The sequence below is a fragment of the Pundamilia nyererei genome, unplaced genomic scaffold (genome assembly GCF_000239375.1).
Source record: "Pundamilia nyererei isolate P.nyererei 1_Seehausen unplaced genomic scaffold, PunNye1.0 scaffold00044, whole genome shotgun sequence".
NCBI classification, from domain to species: Eukaryota; Metazoa; Chordata; class Actinopteri; order Cichliformes; family Cichlidae; genus Pundamilia; species Pundamilia nyererei.
Genome location: NW_005187445.1, coordinates 1,061,298 through 1,085,205, shown reverse-complemented (window position 1 = coordinate 1,085,205; position 23,908 = coordinate 1,061,298). Strand labels below are relative to the sequence as shown.

At 40.1% G+C, this 23,908-nt stretch overlaps 3 protein-coding genes and 1 long non-coding RNA gene across 4 annotated transcripts in view; 2 read left to right on the top strand and 2 right to left on the bottom strand.

The window, feature by feature from the left end:
* The window catches only part of LOC102204197 (probable G-protein coupled receptor 173), a 4,347-nt gene extending 1,564 nt beyond the window's left edge, over positions 1-2,783 (top strand). Inside the window, exon 2 of the mRNA XM_005731646.1 lies at positions 566-2,783. Within this exon, the coding sequence (XP_005731703.1) occupies positions 733-1,932 (1,200 nt within the window). The 5' untranslated portion in view covers positions 566-732 and the 3' untranslated portion in view covers positions 1,933-2,783. The remainder of the gene's footprint in view (positions 1-565) is intronic.
* A 6,099-nt stretch (positions 2,784-8,882) lies between these two features.
* Positions 8,883-16,826, bottom strand: wdr13 (WD repeat domain 13). The gene is made up of 10 exons (XM_005731645.1): positions 16,722-16,826; positions 16,117-16,204; positions 15,758-15,989; positions 15,239-15,348; positions 14,853-14,983; positions 14,452-14,759; positions 12,017-12,197; positions 11,727-11,868; positions 11,456-11,574; positions 8,883-9,800 (listed from the first exon to the last, which is right to left on the bottom strand). Exons 2-10 carry the CDS (start codon positions 16,155-16,157, stop codon positions 9,616-9,618), a joined length of 1,449 nt encoding a protein of 482 aa, XP_005731702.1. The 5' UTR covers positions 16,158-16,204; positions 16,722-16,826; the 3' UTR covers positions 8,883-9,615.
* A 534-nt stretch (positions 16,827-17,360) lies between these two features.
* Positions 17,361-18,386, top strand: LOC102203714 (uncharacterized). The gene is made up of 4 exons (XR_311699.1): positions 17,361-17,640; positions 17,801-17,832; positions 17,918-17,987; positions 18,178-18,386. It is a non-coding gene; the product is annotated as an uncharacterized LOC102203714 (long non-coding RNA).
* A 359-nt stretch (positions 18,387-18,745) lies between these two features.
* LOC102203055 (porcupine O-acyltransferase) overlaps positions 18,746-23,908 on the bottom strand; it is a 10,970-nt gene continuing 5,807 nt past the window's right edge. Inside the window, exons 13-14 of the mRNA XM_005731642.1 lie at positions 21,932-22,042; positions 18,746-21,357 (exon numbers count right to left, since the gene is read on the bottom strand). Coding sequence (XP_005731699.1) covers positions 21,256-21,357; positions 21,932-22,042 — 213 coding nt within the window. The 3' untranslated portion in view covers positions 18,746-21,255. The remainder of the gene's footprint in view (positions 21,358-21,931; positions 22,043-23,908) is intronic.

Sequence of the window (23,908 nt, the reverse complement as noted above, 5' to 3'; positions counted from 1 at the left end):
ACACACACACACACACACACACACACACACACACAGGCCTTCGGTAAAAACCCAAATGGCTCCGTGCTCTGCCATTATATTTGTTATGTGCTTTGAATGATACTGATTACACCCTCTGCTCTTTAACCGACTGTCACGCATACACGCATGCAGAGAGAAAGCAGAAAATGTTCTTTGCTCATTTACAACATCCCTGTTTGTTGGACATGCCCAGTGTCGGTTGTACTGTGTCTGCTCCAGCCCACCCCCCACCGTACACCCCCATGCATTCACTCAAACACCCACACTTGCACAAAGTATGTGAGCTGTTGTATCTTAGCAACGAGCAAGGTAATTACTGAGAGAGCCAAGGAGCTGGCATGCTGTAGAGCTGCTGATCTGATCCCAGCCTTAGAGAAACAGGAAGGCAGATATTTCCACTGTGTTGCCCAACACAGCACTTCTGTATTCACTGTGTTTAAATGTAAGCTTTGCTTCAATTTAGTGGCGAGCGTGTTCGACCTAACGAGCAGGTCAGACGTGCTGTTTTTCGTTCCTCAAAATGTGTGTGTGTCTCTGTTCGCAGGTGGCGAGGTTGTGGACAAAGAGGAAAGATGATTCTGTCTTGTAGAAAAGATCCTTTCGGCCTCTCCTTGTAAAGACGAGAGAGCCGTGGGAGACGACGGCTGTAGGAGGATCTGTACTGTTTTTAAAGGGGCCCAAACCAGGCAGGCTCTTGTGGAAGGGGAAAGAATGGCTAACCAGAGCTTTGCCATCGACGGCCCTGGCAGTTTGCTGGCTGTGCTGGCCTCTCAGAGTGGACTAGCAAGGGGCGGCAGCAGCAGTGACAGCAGCAACAACGATGGAGGAATCTCTGCCACAGATGTGTCTGCCTACTTTAAGCTGGTCTTCTTGGGGTTGATCATCTGTGTCAGTCTTGTAGGCAACCTCTTGGTCTCCCTGCTGGTCCTGCGAGACAGGACGCTTCACAAGGCTCCCTATTTCTTTCTTCTGGACCTGTGCCTGGCCGATGCAGTTCGCTCTGCTGCCTGCTTCCCCTTTGTGCTGGTTTCCGTCCACAACAGCTCGGCCTGGACTTACAGTGCCTTGAGTTGTAAAGTTGTGGCTTTTATGGCTGTGCTGTTTTGCTTTCACGCTGCCTTCATGCTGTTTTGTGTGGCTGTCACTCGCTACCTTGCCATTGCCCACCACCGATTTTACGCCAAACGCATGACCATCTGGACCTGTGCCGCCATCATATGCATGGTGTGGACTCTGGCAGTCGCCATGGCGTTCCCACCCGTCTTTGACGTGGGGACTTATAAGTTCATTCGTGATGAGGATCAGTGCATTTTTGAACACCGCTACCTGAAGACCAACGACACCCTGGGTTTCATGCTCATGCTGGCTGTGGTGGTCCTGGCTACTCATGGCTTCTACGCCAAGCTGCTGCTGTTTGAATACAGGCACCGCAAGATGAAACCTGTCCAGCTGGTGCCCGCTATCAGCCAGAACTGGACCTTCCACGGTCCCGGGGCCACAGGTCAAGCTGCAGCTAACTGGATCGCAGGGTTCGGTCGTGGTCCCATGCCACCTACTCTGTTGGGCATCAGGCAAAATTTACACAATCAGCACCGGCGGCTGCTCGGGATGGAGGAGGTGCGATCAGAGAGGAGGCTGGGCAGGATGTTCTACACCATCACCCTGCTCTTTCTGGTCCTCTGGGCACCGTACATCGTGGCGTGCTTCTGGAGGGTGTTCGTAAAGTCCTGCACCATCCCTCATAGGTACCTTTCCATCACAGTGTGGATGAGCTTCGCCCAGGCCGGAGTGAACCCCATCTTCTGCCTCCTGCTGAACGAAGACCTGAGGAAAGTGCTGAGAGCTCATCTGCCTACTTACTGGAGGACTAAACAACACCTGCCCCAGGATGAGGCCTACTGCATCATGTGAGATTAAAATGAGCCTAAAGAGGGGGATGTTTCACGTTTTAAGGGGGAATTTGGAGAGCAGAAGGGTTGCAATGCACCTTGCTTAAGTGTCAGTGTCTGTTTTGTTGTTTTGCACAACAAAATCCAAATTTTGCTAACAAATGCGGGCACAGTGCCGATATCTGAAGAATGTTTATATGTGAAAAAATGTGTGCGTTGCAAAGGTTTGGATAGGGCAGTAGAAACGCCCTGGTAACACTTTAAGGGTGTGTACCGCTGATGACGGACTATATAATTAATAAATTGGAAAGATCACAACAATCACCGCTCCAGCTAAGTGTGTCAGATGCCATTTTAAAATAACGTTGCCTTATTTCAGAGGGACACGCCCCAGAGCTTTCAGCTGAGAATGCGTTTCTGTGTCACATAAGGCACAAAACAGACACAGAGAGGCTTGAAATCCTTGAAGAAATGTGCCGTGGACTGTGAATAGAAAGTGTTGATCAGAGCGTTACTAACTCTGAAACACATCAAGGAACTCAAAGGGTCTAAATGGATTGATAGACCACCCTGGACGCCTTTTCATGTATTTCAAAAAGAGACTGCAGAATATCAAGTGGACTCAATAACCTTGGATACATTTAAATAGCTGTTGTGATCCCAGAAGCCCCTAACATGCTTGATTTTTTTGGACTTGATTTAGGGCGTGTCAGGTTTCTTTGTATCATAAAAAAAAAATTGCCTGTTTTCCTTTATTTGTAAACAATACATGTTAAGCAGATGACACTATTTTGAAATATGACTTGATTTCATATTGTATAGACCGTACAGGAATCTATATTCCTGTTTGTGTGTTTTTATAGAGCATTTGTGTGTATGTGTGTGAAAAAGAAAAAAAAAGGCAGAAAGAAAAAAAAATGCAGAGGGAAGTGGAAGGAGACAGAAAGAAATAATGATGATAGAAAAGGTTCCAGTAACACTGAGTCAATATGAAAGCAGCCTCATCTTGTGGTCTCAAAATCATGGAAAATTGAGCAATCTCATCATATGGAAATTTATCCTTCAAATGGATTTTTAAGCTGGATTTTTAATGCTAATGTGCAAGCAATTGTGAAATACAGATGGATAATGAAAAAAAGGGAGACAGAATAATTAGAAAACAACAGTTGTACATTGAAAACAGGCCATAGGATTTAATGACTTGAATGATGATGTATATTACGTTATTTGGAAAAAAAAAAACCATTAGGAAGTGTACATTTATTTGCAAATGACGATCTTGGGAATGTTTTAAAGTGCTGTTTTGCTCTCACCAGAATACAAAAAAAAAAAGAGAAAATGAAGTGGCACTTAATTTGAATGAAACTTGAATGTTACCGTGCCATCTTATATCCCCCCCACCCCCGAACATTAAAGCCAGCACTTGAGTGTCTGGATCACAGTATGTTCAAAATCCAAACATCTTCAGGTTGTATACGACCCCCAATCTGTGTGGTGTATGAAAACTGGCAATGAATACAATGAATTGTCTCTTCAAATTACAATTCATGTGCCACAAATGTCTGACCTACGATATGTTAGGCATAGATTTACACGTGCAGTCAATTTTTTTTAAATGTGGACACTTGCACAGCATACTGTACTAAGCATGCATTCCACTGCATTTCATAGATTCAAAACTGGGGATTACAACTTGTACAGATGTTGTTATGGAAAGAAAAAGTGAAAAGTGAACAGAGGTCCATAATTTTTACGTCTGGCATTCCTTCGCGAGATGATATTCTGTAACTGTACAGTTTAACTGAGTTGGTTCTTTTGCCCACTCATCAATAAAGACTCTACTTTTGATGCATTCTGATTTATGACCTGTCTCGATTGCGACACGGGCCCAGTGGACAGCACTTTACACAAAATAGGCCACTTAACAGTTTGTGCAGCACAAATTGCACCCTGTGTCCATTGTTGTTCTCGAACACATACAAAAAAGCTGAATTTTTGACACATCGGTCTATCATTGTACACTTCACTGGATGAAATGAAAAAGTCATCCCCTCCACTGAGCACTGATCAACAATCACTATACAGTCAAAAAAATTTGTGATTTTCTTCTCCAGTAGCATTTCAGACCTGTGGAGACAGGTGTCACACACAAAAAAGAACTGAAAACATAAAATATATGGACAAAAGTACCAGCCCACCTACACGTCACACCTGCAGGAGCTTCTCAGCCATGAAAACCAAAAACCATGAAGCTCCTGGTGCACAGTTTTAATGCCAGAGAGGGTTTGTAACACAAAATGGGACTGAAAACACCTGATAGGCCCATAAAGTGCATCAGTGAATTATGATGTGGATGATGCTTCATAAAAAGGCAGCTTAAATGCTCATTTCCACCTCCATATGTTTATTCAAAGCCTCTTCTGGAGAAGCTTTGGATGATTCAGTGTTAGAAATAATCCCTATTTATCTTATACTTGGTTCATCATCTTGGTGACATCACAGAGAGCCAAAGGTAGCAGAAATGTAAGAAAGAGAGCATTTAGATCAGTTGAAGCCTGAGCTTTTGGATCACAGACATTACTTGCAAATATGCTACCCCTATCCTTGACGCTAATGTGAGCGTCTTCTATTGTAACAGTGCATAAATGCAGAAAATAAGGAAAAACCTAATTGGCCTTTTTGAATATAATGAAACATTCCTGCAATAAAACCAAAGGTCACGTTATGCAACTCTAGGATGTTCATAAGGTCACAATAAACTATTGTTTATACCAGACGAAGCTAATCTTTAAGGTTCAAAGTGTACTCAACTGAATGAATGAAATGGATCCATTTGAAAGTGGAATACTGTGGAATACTGTGTTATTTTCTTTTATACTAATGGTCATGCACAGGAGTAACCTCTGGATATGATGGGTTGCAGTAATTTCATAATCATTAGTATTTCTGTATTGGTCAGATTGTATGGTGTATTCTAAAAGATAACAATTAATACAGCAGAAAACTGAAAAAACGGCCGCTGTATAAATTATGTAAATTAAAAGTAGCTTTTTCTTTCACCTACCGTTTTCAAGTGGCAGCTGTTGAATCTTTTGTGCAAACTGCAGAAAGGGTTTTAAGGGGTATCTAATCCTTCAAAAGACCATAAAAACACATTTTATATTTTAAAATAGGCAGAATTAGTGCTCATGCTAAGATATCGATCAATATCTCTACAAGTATCAGGATCTTAAACGAATAGTAGACATACGCTCATAGAAAATAATTTTGGATATACTTTATGGTTAACTCCTCTGCAGGATAAGAAACATCAATGTAGTATACAAACCCCCGGCTCATACAGATTCCACATGTACAGCAAGCCTTATGCAACAGCAGTGCTTCTGACACGTTAAAAGAAAATGGATGGCTTGGAAGAAAAATACTTCATTGTTGTAATTAGGACATGATTGAAATCCAGTCACTGTGTGGTTATGTAATGTCTTGATAAACAATTAGCCTATATTTTAAATTTGAATGAGAGATAATTTCCTTTGTCTTAATTGCTGTGCTCAAGCTGATGAAAAGGATGGTTCTATAGTGAGCAGCATCAATTGTGTGAACGCCCTCTAAATAGTCCAGGTTTAACAGGTTGCATCCAACTGTGCCTCTCTGTCTCCCCAGAACTGATGCTGAAGATTCATCTAAGCGCTTATTTTTAGTTTTCTTCCCACTTCTCTCCAAGATTCACAACAACATAGGCGGTATTACTCATTTGTGAAAGCTCACCCCCGCCCGCTGTACGTTTTGAGGATGCAGAGTGCTGCATAGGCCTTGTTGCACTGTCCTATCAGAAAACATGTGGTCACGCGGGTGAAGTTTTGTGTTGACCTCATAGACAATTCTCTTTTTTTTTTGTTTGTTTGTTTTTGATCAGCACCTATCATGGCTGCTTCAAACAAAGCCGGCGTCCTTCCTTGCAGTGTATCCAAACTTGCATGTTGCAAACTCCTTACCAACCTTGAGAAGAATGTAATCGAGTGTGAAAGTGCTGTGCTGGAAATTTTGAAACTACAGGTTCCTTTGAACGCTGTGCTTTTCAATTACTCTAATTCAATCTCTTTTTCACTTGGTAATTTCTTTCTTTTCTCTGCACTGTGTAGAGACTGCAATGCAAACTGCAGTCACAATTTGTGAGCGCAGTGATTTCCAATGCAGGGGTGTGCAGTCATTTTAATATTATTTTTTCTTATAGTTCTTTTTACTGCAAATTCTATAATATTTTCACCCATTTAAATTTTAGAAACATTATGTAAATTAAAATAAAAGTAAATTATGTTTAGTTAAACTAGCCACACAAAAATAATCAACAAGCGTGACACCACCATGGCCATTCTAACCAGTCCTCTGACCTCACACAACCAACAAAGGCCTGTAAGTGTTGCTACACTTCCTCAGAGAGGACGAGTTAACTCCACTAAACACTGTTTTCAGTGGAGCTTAAATATTATGAGTCTTCAAGTTGTACATCTAAAGAGGGGGAAATTATTATTTAATGTCGTGTTGAATTTGTAAGTTTGCTCACTTACAAAGAAATGAACAGACTCTAATTATATGGTTGTTTCATTTTAATGGAGTGAAACAGAACATCAACCAAAAAAAATTCAGTTTAGAACATTTTCCGTAATGAGGATTTTTGGTTGATTTCTTGTGACTCCCCCCAAAAATCAAAATCAAAATCAAGCTACCATGAAAACTAGAGTTCATTTCTTTGTAAGTGAGCAAATTTACAAATTCATCAGGGGATCAAATAATTATGTCCCACGCCAAATATAGCCATCATGGGTGAGTGACTAAAAAAAAGTATTTGGGATACAGATCAGTGTGATAAATGTTTCACAGGATGCTCAGAAGAATAACATCAGTTAAAGGATCGGAAAGAAAGAGGAAGTATTGACAAAAGCACTATATTGATAATGTGAGCAATTTGTGACAACTTACATAAAGGAACTTCCCTAATAACAGTACTCAGCAGTGCTTCAAATTCACTGCTAACATCAACATGCTAACATGGTGATCAGATTAAAAAGTGACAGCAGTTCTAGTGTTTAATTTGATGCCAAACTGGAACAAGATACACTCACTGGCCACTTGTTTGCTTATAGAACTGCCTTAAATTCTTTGTAGCACAGATTCAACGAGGTGCTGGAAGCTTTCCTCAGAGACTTTGGTCCACGTTGACATGATAGCATCACAGTGTAGATTTGTCATCTGTGCATCCATGGTGTGAATCTCCTGTTCCACTACATGGCAGATGTCCTCTATTGGATTGAGATCTGGTGACTGTGAAACCAGTTTATGACAGTTTGAGCTTCGTGACATGGCGCTTTATGCTGCTGGAAGCAGTCGTCAGAAGATGAGTACAGCAGCAAAACTCGGTGTTGTCACGCTGTGTTGTTTAAACAATGCTCAGTTGTTGCTAAGAGGCCCAAAGTGTGCCAAGAAAATATTCCCCACACCAGACCACCACCTGCAGCAGCCTGAACCACTGACACAAGGCAGGGTGGATCCATGTTTTCATGCCGTTTACACCCAGTTCTGACCCCAGTTGCAACAGCAATTGAGATTCATCAGACCAGGCAATGTTTTAGCAATCTTCTGTTACTCAATTTTGTTAATGCTATGCAAATTGTAACCTCAGTTTCCCATTCTGAGCTGACAGGAGTGCCACCCAGTGTGGTCTTCTGCTATCTAGGCCATCTACTTCAAGTTTAGAAGTAGTGTGTGTTCAGCAGTGCTCTTCTACACACCTCAGTTGTAACGTGTTGTTATTTGAGTTACTGTTGCCTTTATCAACTCAAAGCAGGTTTTTTCACCCAGAGAACTGCCATTCACTGGATATTTTCTCTTTCTCACATGATTGTCTATAAAAGATGGCTGTGTGGGAAAATCCCAGCAGATCAGCAGTTTCTGAAATACCCAGACCAACCCATCTGGGACAGAAAACCACATCACGTCCAAAGTCGCTTGAATCATCTTTCTTCCCCATTTTGTTACACGTTTTGAACTTCAGCATGTCATCTTGACTGTGTCTAAGTGTTACTGCCCTGTGATTGGCTGGTTAGAGATTTGCATTAACAATTACTTGACCAGGTGTATATAATGGATTGGCTTATGAATATGGAACCATGGTTATCAAGAATCTGATTACATTTCTTATTAGATTAGCAAAAGAAAGAGGGCAATCACCAAAGTGAAAGTCATCCACAAGTGATACAAAATATTTAAGGTATAGAGATTTTTGAGATATTTCAATTCAATATCCAGTTTTATTTGTGTCAAATCACAACACCAGTCGCCTCAAGGCACTTTATATTGTAAAGTACAGTCCCCACAATAATACAAAGAAAACAGAAAACCCCAACAATGAAAAGAACACCGTTGGAGCAAGCACTTGGCGACAGTGAGAAGGGGAAAAAAAATCCCTCTGGCAGAACCAGCCGTCCCTCAGGGAGGGACAGCCACCTGCTGGGATCGATTTCACTCAGCATTAAGGCAGAATGCAAAATCAACCAAGATCAGAAAAGTCAAGATCACTGGATAGATTGCTATTCAGTAAAAAGGACTAGATGTTACAGTCCCCATGCATTATCAGGGACTGTAACATCTAGTCCTTTTTACTGAATAGCAATCTATCCAGTGCATTTTGCCACCAGATTGATGAACTATGTTATGTGTTAGTCTTTAAGACCATGTTGGTGGGATGGCCTTTATACCCAGAGAAGAATTTACCGCTCTCCATATACAATAAACCATCTCTGAACACCAGAAATGACTGTTCCAGTGTAGATCTTGAAGACCCACACTATGACTAATGTTCTCCTACACTGTAGGTTTGACCACTTTACTACTCTGAGCACCTCTGGTATGCACATTTCCGTTTCCAATTATACCGAGATCCATGTATGCCATGAAAAAGGCAGCAAAGGCAACTGACATTTACAATAGTTTATTGTGGATTTGTGAAATAAATTAAATGAATCAGCAACCAGCTTGACCCGAGTATACACGCACACACACATACAGGTTAAGTACAAACACATACTTAAAAACACCCTTTAATCTTTTTTGTCATGATTTGATATGCCTACTGCCTGATCCGGATTTCAGTTTCATGCACATGGTCTCAAATGCAAAACAGCAACTGAAAGCAAATAAGGCCATTTTACTACACTTGATTACACTGATTGAATAACAGTTACATAAATAGTGAACTAGATCTATGCCAGAGGGACTGTCAGTGTGATATAAAGTGTTTTTTGTTTTGTTTTTTTTGGAAAATTATGTGTTCTCTTCACATGAAGTAGGTCGTATCCACCCAACTTGAGGTCAGCCATGACACATGCATGGTATTAGTGCTCGTTCATTCTTTACAAACCAAAGAAAAAAAAAGAAAAAGCCATTTCTCAGCTGCAGCTGTAGGAGCACTGACACACACAGCCCACCTCCCACACCATGAATTTCTAAGACATCCCTACCACCTACACAGCATGGCGTTCTGATTGCACTTGAGTATCATTACATTAAACATTTGACGCAGCCTGTTACATTCCAGTGAAAATCTAAAGACTTGTTATTGGACGGTTAAGGAGCAGCAGGCTTTTTATATGCAGTGGATGGAAGCTTTTTTTTATTTTTAACATGGTTTTTTTCATTAGTGGATCAGTCACTTTTGCTCACGCCTCCAGATGATAACCATGCCGGTGGAATCAGCAGATGCAAGTAAACTCTCGTCGCAGTTGAAGCTGACATCCAACACTGGACCCCCATGACCCTGCAGCTTGTTTACTATCGCCTTGGTGTTGCGCTCGACATCGAAGAAGTAGACGCAGCCATCCTCGCTGCCAGTCACTGCAGCAGAGGGAGAAACACAAAAAGAAATGGCGTGGAGACATTACAAGGACAGCTTGAGAAGATTTAATTTGGGATTGTCTCTAGGCAAGGTGCACACTAATTACTGTGACAACAACAGGATGTATATTATATTTTTTTTCTCTTTCCAGCAGAAAGTAGAATCAACACAGAATTATCTGCACACTCTAATGCATACTGGGCGAAATCAGAAATGCACAGGTGGTCACACACTGCGCCTGACAAGAGGACGGAGACACACAGCTTGTTTATTTTCCACTTCCAGCATGAAGAGAAAGTAACACAGGCTATACACGAAGGAGAGCGCTTAATGAAGGTTGAGCTTATTCATAAATGTTGATGACTTAGCTTGCTGACAGATTTAAACAGACAGATGTTGCATGACCACCTGAAAATAAAATTATACTCCCTGAGCCTTGTTCTGCTGGAGGTTCCTTCCTGTTAAAAGGGAGTTTTTCCTTCCCACTGTCACCAAGTGCTTGCTCAAAGGGAATTGTCTGATGGTTGATGTTTTCTCTGTTCTCTCATTTGGTGCTATATAAACACAACTGATTTTAACTGAACTTATTCAAACATTTCTTTTATATCTTTAAGGGTCTCTTTATACTTTCCATCTTCTTTTTCTATATACAACAACAAATAATAAGAATAACAGGCCAATAAGAATCATTAGGTTAACTAACAGTAGTTTGCCTGGAGACACAAACCTAATAATAAAAACAAGTCTTAAAAATGATTGATAGATAGAAAATAAACCATTAAATCTAGCAAGGACAGACTTTGAGGTTGAGCAGCATTATAGTTTATAAAAGGGGATCCACACACAGGCTCCATATTTCTGTCCTTGGACTTTACATGACCAGAGTAGCTTTAGATGAGTCACAGTTTAAAATAATCTCAGTTCATCCATTTTCTGAGGCCATTTGAGCTCTTCTCCTGACTAAACCAAGCATTTAGAGCAGTATGAAGCCTGAGTGAGGATGAGCAGAAATATTAGTTGATCATCACAAGGGAAATATTGGAATATTCCTTGAATACTGATTATACCTTTGATTCTAATCTCAAATGACTTGACAAACCAACTTCCCTGGAGGATTAGCACTGGAACTCATTTTCATTTATTTACAGAACTATCTGTGTTTTGCATGCTTTTCTTGAAAACAGGAAAAACAGCAAAAACACAGATAGTTCTTTCATGTTGTCACATATTTTATGGGTAAATTCTACTGAACTCTTAAATGCTGGCAAGCACCTTCTAAATAAATGTGTGAAAGTATCTATTTTAAGACATGAAATAGCCTGAGCTTCTGGCTTTCAGAGGTTGGACATGCATATTTTAAACTCGGCTCATTTTTGCTATAAACTTCCATAAATCTAAAATTAAGGAAAATTAAGAAAATAAATAAAAGCATAACAGGTTCACTGCAACCGTGCTGGTCTCATGTTAGCAATTTACTTCATAGGAAAAGTACTCTCTCTCTCAAAAATTGTCTTTTTTTTTTGTTGTTTTATTCCAGAGGCAGTGGTATGCTATTTTGGTCAGTGTTTTACACTGAATTGCCTGCAGCAGGATATAAACTATGGTCTAATTTTGTATTCAAATATTACAGCAGGAACACTGGGAGACTTCTTACCCACACAGGCCCCCTGTCTGAAAGACATGAGGGGGCAGAAGATGCTATGAACGAGCTGGGATCCATGCTGGATGGGGAAGCTTCTCTTCAGCTGTAGTGTTCCCTCGTTGTCTACCACCCTGCCAATGTGAAGGTGTCATAACTGGTCAAATTCAGCGTAACAGCATAATCACAAACAGATATTACAAGTAAACATGTTACAGCTTTAAAATCTGCACAGTGGAAACAAAGCTGCTTATTAATTAACAGTGACTTGATCTTGCAGACTGACCTGTACAGCAGCAGCTTATTGACACAGGCGTTAACCAGCAGCGAGGGGTCTCTGGCCTCTCGGCTAATCCAGGAACGAGCGGATATGCTGCAGATAGAGCTGCCTTCACTCACCACCAGACGCTTGGCTTTAGTAAGCTTCCCTGTGGTTGGGTCGGGAGGAACAAAACCAGCAAAGACCGACAGAAACAGATCAGCTGCTGACCCTCCAGAGCAGACATACTCTTCAGAGAAAAACTCATTATAATTTCTAATGTGGCCCTTTTCCAAATGTAAATGTGGTAGGTGTACCTGTGGCCATGTCAAAGAGGAAAGAGAAGATGCTCCCCCTGTCATCACCGGCCCAAAGGATCTTCCCTGGAGCATCAAAGGAGAGAGACAGCACGCGGCCTGTCAGCTTACTGGAGCCCCCCTTCACCTTCTTCCCAGTGGAGATGTTCACCACCTGCAGGTGGTGCTTGCTGTTTCCCACCTGGAACACAGATCCGGGAATGAAGACCTTTAATAATTCCACAGCGCTACATGGAGAAACTGACAGTGTGCACCATTTCTTTCTGTTGTAATTTAACCTGCGAAACCCAAATTTATCTTTCTCATGTTATATTTAATGAGGCATAAATGGACACTGCTGTGACAACACGTCTTTCAGCTTACATTCTGTACATCCGTCAAAGTATTTGTCCTCAAACAGCTAAGTGAAATCCAAATTATCCGTCACATTTACCACTTCACAAAGGCTGACATTTCATTCTAAAATTTTAATCAATGTCTGCACAGTGGAAGTATTCATTTAGTTATTGAGACTGGGATAAAAGGGTTCTCTTTGGAGGTTATTGCCTCAGCATGAAAGGCTTAATTTAGACTTTACTCACAAAAGGGGAAACATCTGGAATAAATGTGACAATGAATTAATTTCAGAGCGCGCTATGAAGTTTGAAGGAAATAAAAGCTGTAAATGTCCCTTGAGGTTACTCAGAAAGGTAATTTCTTTTAGCCTTTACCAAAAGTGTCGGATAACTGAAGTGTGACTTTAAGCATGCGGAAAACAGTAAAGGTGTAAGCAGACATCTGGTGACGGACTACACAGTTATTGTTCAGGTTTAACTAGTGTCTCGTCTTAACATATCTTAACAACAACTAAAAACTAGCACGCACATTCAATGTGAAGCCTGCAACTACAGTCCGAGCCCCTGAAATTTTGAACTTCAATTTTAAATGTTATATTTATCACCCAATAAGAGAACATGCATCCAGTCTACACACTCACACATTATTGACTGTCATTCATCCACCTTGCTTTAAGATCCTTTAGGAATTTCAAAGAAAGCCATCATTTATTGTAATATTTTCAGCAACTAATCCCTTTAATCCTTTCAAACAATACACATTAAAGCAAAATAATGCAAAATAAAATACATCAATTATATCCTCTGCAACCAAGGATATATGCTCAGCAACCACTTTATTAGGCACACTTTTTCAACTGTTTGCTAAGACAAATCACATGGCATCAGTTCAATGTATTTAGGCATACAGACTTGGCCAAGACAACCTGCTAAAGTTCAAACCAAGCATCAGAAAGGCTAAACTATGGAAGCACCACACTGGATCCACTTAGCACCAATTAACCCTTTAAAACCAATCGGAGCAGGCATGCTCCATTTTGCGTAACTATTTTTAAATGAACTGGAACCACGTAAGCTAGCGCAATAATTTTTTTTGCATTTGAAACCGGAGGAGTTGTACTTACAACTTATGCCATCAGTTTGTCCTAGGTTTCCTTCCACATATAGCTTTGCAAAGATTGCATAAAAAGCACTTGCAGCAACAACAATATAATATTCCAGAAACAGGCTTTGCTGATCCAATCAGCTGTTCATAACACTTCCTACGTGGGAATAGACGTCAGCGCGAACTATCACACATCCGCCAATACCTGCCCGAAACCGGAAGTGGCATCAATTTTGTGAAAATTTAGTTTTTTACCTTCAGGGCCTTATAAGCCTACACTGGTGTTTTTTATGTTTGACTTCATGCTTTTCTGTATCGTTTCTGGGATGCTTACAACTCAAATTGCACTGCTGGAAATAGTTTATAATAATGCACATGCTGTTTTTTTTGCAAATTTGCATTGTAATATTCATTTTTTTGTTTTCCCTGCAGTATATAACTAGAAACTAGAAATTTCTCTAACTAGAAATAGGTGTAAAAAAATGATTTTCAATTTTTTTTATAGTTTATTGCACTTATTTGCAATTTATGTAGTTACTATGGACTTAATGCATAGATATTATTAAAATTTGGGCTATAATTGTTGTATTGATGTATAGCAACTTGAACTGCTCCCAAAAATGGCACTACAGCATGTAAAAATATAAAGATAAGCTCTGGCGTTCTTGGTTGTATGGTAGGTTCTAAAGGGTTAAGCTTCGTTTAAACACCACAGCCTGAGTATTGTAGATGGCCATGTCCATCCATTTATGAACAGTGTACCCGTCTTCTGATAGCTGATGATAACACGCCATGTTAAAAAACTCAAATCCTCTCAAACTGGCTTCTTGAACACGATAATGAGTTCACTGTACTCAATTAGCCTCGGTTATTTAGTCATCTTTCACATTTCAGTCTTTCATGCAAGGTGATTTTCAAAAGTAACTTTTATTTCAGTTCAACTTTCTTTGTTTTGCGGTATTATCTTTTTATATCACATGTAATATGGGACTCACCACAGTAAGGTTATTATTCATGGGTTGGAAGGTGCAGCAGAGCAACTCGCTGGATTCTGGGTCTCTGACCTCTCGGATGCACCGGCCATCCTCTGTATTCCAAATACGGAGTGTCCCGTCCAGCGATGTCGACACAATGATGTCATTGCTCAGAGACCAGGCAAAGTCTGTAACTGGACCTCCATGACCTTTTAGGGTCACCTTCACACTGGGAGGAGGTGGTGAGAGTGTCATAATGGACAGAGTGCCGTCCAGTGAGCAGCAAGCAAGGAGGTGCTTGTCATCATTGGCAAACTGCAAACGTGGAACTTAAAGAACAAAAAGAGGACAGAAGCGTGGAATACATGGAGATTTTCAGTGTATACACATTGATTATAATGAATTCAAAACCATTTACCTACCAGCAGAGTCGACATGTTGATCAAATATGTGGTGCATGCCAGCAAAAGCATAATTTTCACTCAATGTTGTGTCTCCTGCCATGGCACGACTGGCCTCTGCCACTGAGGTGGGCACCAAACTGCCCGGAGGCCTGAGGTCACAAATAAAAACTGTCACGTAAGCACATAATCAATAAAACACACCTCACAACCCTTGCCTACAGCTGACCACTCAATATAAGAGATCCAGTCATTACTCAGTGCCACATAACTAGAATTACGGCCAGTAAATCTAAACTAACGCATCTACTCATAGCAGAAGTAAATCAAAAACGAATTTAATTGCTTAAAGCAATGAGACAAAATGCTGGATGTGAGCTGGTCTCTGAGTGCACTCTTCTGGGTACCTCTCATCGTAGACGGCTCTGTTCATCTGGGCCTGTAGCTGGTACGAGCCTCTACTGACAGACCGGCGATGACCACGAGCCCCTTGGGCACGGGGGTCCTCCTCAAAGTCCTGACAGAGAGCAGAAGGGGCCGCAGAGAGAGAAAGAACCTCAAAGGAGTGAGTGCAAGAACTCAAGACCTCAAACAATCATGAAACAAAAACAACCAAGAAATGTTGAAAACTTGTTGAAATTACCATGCATTTTCAAGTTACTGATACTGCCCACTTACATGGGCAATGCCAGCAATTTCAACCAAGCTGCTCAGTTTAATATGAACGGGCAACCAAAGTGTTGCTTGGCTATGTTGCTCACTGATCAAAACTCACATTAAGCCTTCCAGATGGCTCTTATATCCTAAACTTCCTTTCCAGCTTTAAGTTATTTTAAAATCTTTTCCCCCCAAATTAGTGCAACCACACCCGCCTACTCTCTCGCCTGTTCTACTTTTCCTGCCCTTTCTATTTCTTTGGGTCTGACCTCCATTCGGTCCAGTGTGGTGCGGGAGCTGCGCACACTGCTGGCCCTGAAGCTGCTCTGCTCAGACAGGGGCCCGTAGCGCAGGGCCAGCAGCTGACTGCGCAGCTTCAGGTACTGCCTGCGCAGCCCTGGCTCAAAGCCACACTTGGCGTTCTCTCTGAGCAGCTGGCTGCGTCGGCGGATGTACTGAGTTCGGAACTGTGGGAAGGTAGGCGTGCGGTAAGCATTGTACCTGGAAAAGGGGAAAGAAATGACACAGCACAGGCAATAACTCACAAATGATCCATATACAATTACACGTCTGAATGGCTTCGTCATCAGTTTGGACTATTAAAGCCAGCTGCCTGACTGAGTCTCACCTTGCGTCCACTGCCAACACCTGCTGCCAAACTGCTGCCATTCCACAAGCACTCTGGGTAAAGAGGAAGCCACTACCAGGGCAGATACCTGTCACAAGACACAACACAAAATTCACATTATTAGCAACTTTAACAGAAAAAAAAAATAGCATGTACCAACTGTATGAGGTCGAAAAAAGACAAGCTAGTATTAATGATGCGCTGATAAAACTGAAATATTACCCGCACCATCACATCCTCAGCGTCAAAGGTAGCAATGATTCAAATTCTAATGGCAAATGAATGGTTGTGTTACTGAAATGTTATGCAATGCGAGTTTGACACTAGAAAACAATCCGTAAGGAGAACCGACATAATCTGCTGAACGGTTTCCGCTTTTATTTTCTCGAAACAATGTAAGCAGACGAGCTAAACTAGCGCTAGCCTGTCATTTAGCAAGTTAGCCACAACATCATATGCGACTACTGCTCATAAAAAACACTTTCTCGTTCAATTTTCAGCTTAGACACACAGTCTAGGAGCTAACAATTTAATACAGCGTATAAGACATGAATGGTGATCACAGAGCAAAGAAACTCAGTAAAATACGGCTAGAAATCGCTCACCTTCCTTAGCTTTTCTCCATCGCTGCTTTTTCTGTCAAATCACGTGACACACTGTAACCAGCCCAGTCACTGATGTGGAGCTGCTGAATCCGGATGATGATTCACAGCGTTTACATTTAACGTTACATTCAAAATAATTAACCGACCATAGATCGACTGAGGTGCAAAAGATCTAACAGTCCATTAACTCATTAAGTACACGGCTATAGGGTTTTTTTTAATTTCTTCAGAAATCAATAAAATATTAGGGCTTTATATTTGTTTACTTATAGGAAAAAACTATGCATGGTTTGGTTGCATTATGGTGATCACTTTGAAGCAAAATAATCAATTGATTAATATCAGCAATATTTTACTAGTCCACACAGAAAATGCAAAGCATTGCAAATCTGAGTATAACTTAATGATCCCTGCCAAAACCATCCACTCCTAAAGTGCTGACAAGGTTGGAGGCCAATTCAGTGTAATAATATGTAGCAGAAACATTTAAATTTCTAAGGACAAAGTGTTACCTTCTATCAATGTGGGAGGAAGTGCGATCCATGACTTAGCCGAAAAATAACAACAATAATAAAATTAAAAAAACATGATCACTTTGCCTGTAATATGATGAAAATACTTTCTTGCCATGCACAATAGGTGAACACATGGTTCCAGTGGGTTCACAATGGCAGTATTACAAGGTCAGCTCCGAGGTTTCGCCTGGCTCAGCAAAGACCTGCAGAGCTGTAGGGCGTGCTGCTAAGCTGACGGGGCTCTTTGCTTGTTCATGGTGCTCTTTCTCGAAGGGGCCCCAGTGACAGAGCCATTCACAAGCACGGGCCATAAATGACCGAGCTGAACACCACATTAAGCACTGCATTCTCAAAAAACCCCCACCATCGACTCTGGAGGATAGCCAAAATGCCAGGAACAAAAGGTTAGTAGCATGCAACAAAAAAACCCTAATAATACAAAAATATATTTTAATTTATTTGCATACCAGAGCTCCATGTCCAATAAAATCAGCAAAAGCTGCAGAAAAGTTGGCCTTGCTGCCAAATGTTTAAAACTAATCTGAATATTTGTGCCATTTTCAGGTAATAAGTCGGACAAGAAGTCAACTACCAAGGTAGGAATGTCATTATTATTCTAACTCTTGTCTCAATCTGCATTTTGTGCTGCTTGAGTTTATTCGTTTTACTTTAATTTCACAGCAACCTCAGAGTCCTAAAGAGCAGCCGAAGAAAGGTGATCAGAAAGGAGATGATAACAAGAAGCAAGGAGGTAAGCATTTATATTAACTATATTATTTAAAGAAAATATTAATAATAATTAGAAAAGACATTTATTTTGTGCAGACTTGATTTTGACAGTTTGGAGCAGTATATGAAATCCCCTACATGTGGCACATAGGGGTGAAATGAAGTGCTGTGTCCCCAGTGAAGGTATCTGTCTGTGTTTTATCCCCTCGCAGGACAGCCGAAGGGAGAGAAGCAATAACTTCCAGGCATTTGTGAAGATGGCTTTGGAGACACTGCTTGGGTCCTGCCGTCGTAAACATGGGGGTCCTCGGGGCAGACAGGGCTGAGCGCACCTCCCCTTCCCTCCATTTTGCTCTTTTCCTCAGAGCCTGCAGACTGTGCTGTTGTGTGGCCTGGCAATACAGCATATGCTCACCCCTGGCAGTGGCAAAAAAACCCAAAAAATTAACCTGATCTCCATCCATCACCATCTGTCGTTCAACCTTTTTCTGTCACCTTCCTGACATTGTCCTCTTTAGCTTATTGGATGCTCAGAAATAGATTCCAGGTTTGACCAGATCTTTGCTTAAAGATCAAAAAATAAAATCAAAAAAATCATGCAGTCCTTCTCAACTCACCCTAATGATTGACTTTGTAACAGTTGATACATTATTTTTGTAAATCACTAAAATAAACAGTTATTTATTACAGCAGTCCATGTTTTTATGGCATTTGTTTTTTAAAAAGAAAACAAAATCTCTGAAATGTCGACACTGAATCAAACAAAGACAACATTCCAGGTTTCATTACAAATTTTATAAAAATATCACAGGTGTACCAGTGCCTTCACATTTACAGGGAAAAAACATTGACCTAAAGTAAATATCAGAACAGGTTTTAAAATACTGAGTGATGTTAGGTCTGCAAAGACTGAGCACTTGTTCTTGGGCAGAGACGAACATTCAGGCTCTAATCTAACACGACATGCTAGGCAAGAAGCAATTCCTTTGACAGTTTAGATTAAGGAAAGACAGACTGGACACTTGTATTATTTTATCAGATCATCATTAATTACATAAATGTGTCATTAAAAGCAGCCGTGTATTAAAAATCTGTAGTTAAGATTGAATATTTAATATCGTGTAATCACATTTTAAATGACCCTGATTCTAAACCTTTTTTTTTCTGCACTGAGGAATAACAGAGTTTTAAAAATACTAATACAACCTATTCTAAGCAAGAGGAAATAATTCAGTTCAAATGAAATTAACAAATTAACACAAAGCTAAATACAAACACCAGGAAACTCCACCACAAACTTTAATTCATGGACTTACTGAATATTTGTCTTTATCTAAAATTCACTAAAAGGGAAATCATTACTGTTGACAATAAAATTGCTGCCTTGTAACCATAATCTGTGCTCTTTTCATTCAAAATTAATTCCTCATTGTCTTACACATGCTCAAGAGACAAGCTCTATTAAAGAACGAGACTCGTCATTTTCAGTTTTTTTCTTATAGTAATTCCATGAAAAGACCAAAGCTAACACCCTAACTAAACTATAGGAAAGTTTTGTCTCTGCTGTTAACTACAATAAACTGAAAATAGGCAAGAGTAGGTCTCTGCGTAAGACCAACGGCAATTCCTCAATCAAAGGAGGCAATTAAAAAATGTCTGATCTGGTTGGGTCAAAGCTGATTTATTGTCCGCTGCTGGTGTAGCTCTATGTGTTTACCCAGAGGACAGAATGAGGAAAACACAACCAAAAGAAGGTGCTAAGGAGACATGTTTGCATGCTCTCCTCCAACAGGTCAGAGGTGCATTGCTCCTATACCGGTGAATAGTCTGAATGCTGATTGGTTGAACCAAAAAGTGAACAACCACAGCAGCGTTCACATAAAGAGGAAAAGGTGCCAGATACTTCAAATGGCCATGATGAAACAATCCCCACTGGCTTAATATTAAAATGTCCAACAAATAAGCAGCTGTGGCCTCTATCGCTGGTGGGTGTTGATTAGGATGCTAGCTGTCTAAGTTAGCTTGTCTAAATTAAGATTTGCGGTGTGAGTGAGTGAAACTGTATTCGTTTATTTTAAAAGCACTTAGCACTAATTACTAAAGTATTGGTTGTATTTTATAGCATTTTTGTTGAATGCATTTGATGAATGCAGACTGCTAACCAAGCTAGCACTAGCTCACAATGTAGCAATACACCTCCTCAGGAAAATACGGTGCCCTCTGAGTAAAAAACAAAGTAACAAAAAGATGGTTTCAGCCATTAAGCTAAATTAGAGGCTTAAAATGGGACTTCACAAATCAATAGAGGAGGCTGAGGTGGCCGTCTTTCATATACAGTCTCTGTGGATAAAGGCAAAGGACCAACAGCAAAGCAAACACAAAAAGTAACCCACATTTCCAGTTGTTCTTGATACTACCCCCAAGTGGCAGGAGATAGCTATATCAAGTAGGCGTGCACCTGCAAAGCTCTGCATAGCACCAGTGCAGAGTGGAGCCTTCGATGTTAATGATGGTTGATGAACACCAGCTTTGACAGAGGAATGCCGACTGTGTGGACTGCAGAGATACCTTTTCACAAATATACTCGTCGTTTCTTTTTGAGTGACATTCACTGAAAATTACAGTCTCAGCTGTTTCATATTCTTTTGAGCATTTTTTATTTTATTTTTTTTAGAAAGGGCTGAGTACTACGGACAGACAGTTGGAGGAAACTGTAAAATACTGAGAGATCTACAATTGCACTATTGATTTAGGTCATTTCATAGAAATTATTCACTATAAGAAGACATTGATGACTGCCACCCCTACCCTTTAAACTGAAACGATTTTATAACATAAAAAGGGAAGAGAAACGTCGACTGAGGCCATCTGCCGCAGTCGACGCTGAAACCTAGATAATGGGCTTTATCGTGTGTCCACAGAAACAAGCGGCCAATATCCACCATGCTGATAGGTATTGATTGTGACTCACAGTGAGACATCGGTAACCGCTGTCACAACATGAGGGCTCGATAACTGCGGCTCAGATAAAAAGGGAGCGACGCAGAGAAAAGAAATGAGGAGCGAGCTATCATTTCATGGATATCAAAACTAGTCCCCAGCAGGTTAGAATAATAGATTACCCAGCCAACTTGTGGTGCAACCTGAACACTGAATGTTGGTTCGTTGTTGTATACAGGATGATTCTGTTCTCTTCGGTCTGATGCAGGATAAAGTCACAGTGCAGAAGTGCAGAACCAGTTTTCCATCTCTCATTATTACTTCCTTCACTCTTTCTTCATTTCTTATTATTAGAGAATAAGGCGGTATAATATCCAGCATCCAAATGTGACCCAGTGGCTGGTCCAGCTCAGCTCTGACCACTTCTGAATGGTATGATGGGTGATATTATCCTGTAAGGGGATGTACATAGTAAGTCCAGTAATGTGTAGTAGTATAGTGTATAGTATCATTTAAACCTTTTCCTGAAAGATCTTTACAAAATGTGATTTTTTTTTGTCATTACTGACTGAAAATAATTTCATCTAAGGCCTTTCATCCAGCAAAACCATAAATTACTTTAACTGTTGATAATAAATATCACAACTAAGGTTACATTCCTATGCAGCAATTCACATGTTCATATGTCACAGTGAGCTCCACATTTTTATAGCAGGGCGTATAAATATAGACACCTTTAATCTTCTAAACATGCTGGGACTTCAGTATGTCACAATGCTACGTCAATAGCACACTGCTAGCCTTCTATACATATCCTGAATTTGTAAAGGTTCCTCAAAAATAACTTGTGCATTTGGCCTAACTAGTCATATACACAACAATAATATCTAAAGCTTTTGAATACCATTAACTTGATTTCACATTTTACTGTATTTTAAAATGTTCTTTTTCCAATCTCTTCTCTGGTTCTATCCTGCAAAATGTGCGCTTTCCTCTGGGGCTTAGCATACTCTTATCATGTCTTACCTCATCCTCCTCCATAAAGTCCACACTGGAGTTGAACACTGAGCCGAGGTATGTCAAGTGCAGTATTGCCAAAGCACTGAATGCTATGTTTATCATATACACCCATAACCCCTGTGGAGGAAGAAGGTATAATGTAAGAATAAACAAGTTCCTTACTCAATATTACTACCCCAAATCTGTAACCTCTGCAAGATTTTCATATTAGGGTCCTGAGAACCTTACACAGATTTGTTGAAGAAGATTATCAAAGAATGTTTATTAAACTCTTAAAAACTAATGCCTTCTTTTAGCCAATTTCACTTAATAATATGGCAAAATACTTAAGCTTTAAAAGCACGATTTCAGGGCTTCAATGTAATAATGTCCCAATTATGTACTATGGTTTATGCAAGCTGTTTTTCCTTGGCATAAATGATTACGTTCCCCTTCCCGGTGCTCTGCTGTGTGTTAAAAAAGGGATTTTTGCTGGGCATCCTGTCAGCAAACTCTCAAATTGTGTCAAATTAAGGCACAAGACAGTCCCTCGGGACTGCTTTAATATAACCGCAGCAGATGCGATGGCAATAAAACCTGATGTCCACACTTCTTTAGTAATACATTAAGTAAATAATCTTGTGTCTTCCACCATAATGACTTATCCTGTTATCCTGTTAGAAATGAAAGAAGGCTACAGTAAATCAAAATGTAAGATGATGAGGAATAAAAATTGTTATAATTTTATTCCTCTGAGGGGAAAACAAACAGGGAAAAATATCTGGTGCTGTATGGAGCTAAAGTAGGTCCATTTAGAGCATCTCCTGCTCAAGTGTCACATATATGTCTGTGCAATGAGAATTTTCACAAATAAAACAGCTGGAAGAAAAGCAGTCTTTGCAGCTGTTTGCAACTCTAATGCCAACAAATCTAGTTGCAAGTCTGCTCAGACATTTGTCCTTTTCAATATCAAAAATGTCATCACTTCATTCTCATTGTATGCTTTTTTTTTGTTTTGCAAAATTTCATTGAGGTGATGCATTTGAGTTTTTGTTTCCAGTTGATGGCATGGAGATATTTATTAAGCAGCAGGAAAATGAATGACATCCTCAACACATCCCTTTCCCCCCCTTATTAGCCGTGTAAGCTGTTAATTGTGCAGAAGTTAATAAAGTTGTGGTCACACTATCTTAGCATCTAACTTGTCCTGCTGAAGTGGGGTGAACATAAATAAGGGGGAATGTTTGTAAGTGGGAGGTAAATTCAAATGCAGCTTTCCAAACAGGTTAGCAAATATCCCCAAACACAAGTGGGAATATTTAAGTGTAACACTCATAGAGATGGTGAAAGACGGAAATAAAAACAGGAGATATGTGAGGATTGCTCAGCGAGAGAAATTTGATTAACTGGAAATTTAGAGCTAACCTGTGATGTTGTAATTCATTTTTAGTCTTTAATCAGATACTGGATCTATACATGAAGTGTTCCTTTTTCATGAAAGTAAGCTATTTCCCCCACAAAATGAGAAATTTCTTACTGAATAATTTGAAGTATAACTCCTGTATATAATTCAAAGGTTGCATAAAAATACCAGGCGGTTTACAGCAGGATAAAGTGATTATTTTGTAGTATTATGGTGAAGATTACTGTAATGAACTGTCATGGACTGGTACAGAGTGTGCTGTGGTTTTCTGGTCAAAATCAGGTTAAATCCAGAGCAGCTGACATTAATTTTAATTTATGATGGCTATACTGATTATATTCACTCAATGAATTCTACTTTTTATACTAACTTCATACTGTGTAGCGTTTGGAAATCCACCATGATGCATCATATAACATTTTATTGCTACATGATAAATCTTGTTAAATCCACACAGAGCAATGCATCTCAGCTGGAGCACAGGTCAGCCTGTACACAAAGAAAAGTCTACATGAGCGTTTTATATGTAGGTCTGCCTACACACACACACACACACACACACACACATACACATACATATA

What these genes read in the sequence shown, in the direction of transcription:
- wdr13 (XM_005731645.1), bottom strand. Translation starts at nt 16,157, where the DNA reads ATGGCAGCAGTTTGGCAGCAGGTGTTGGCAGTGGACGCAAG. An exon ending in GTGTTGGCAGTGGACGCAAG is followed by an intron (nt 15,990 to 16,116) that starts GTGAGACTCAGT and finishes CCCCTTTTCCAG; the next exon opens with GTACAATGCTTACCGCACGC. An exon ending in TGAATAATAACCTTACTGTG is followed by an intron (nt 12,198 to 14,451) that starts GTGAGTCCCATA and finishes TCTGTGTTCCAG; the next exon opens with GTGGGAAACAGCAAGCACCA.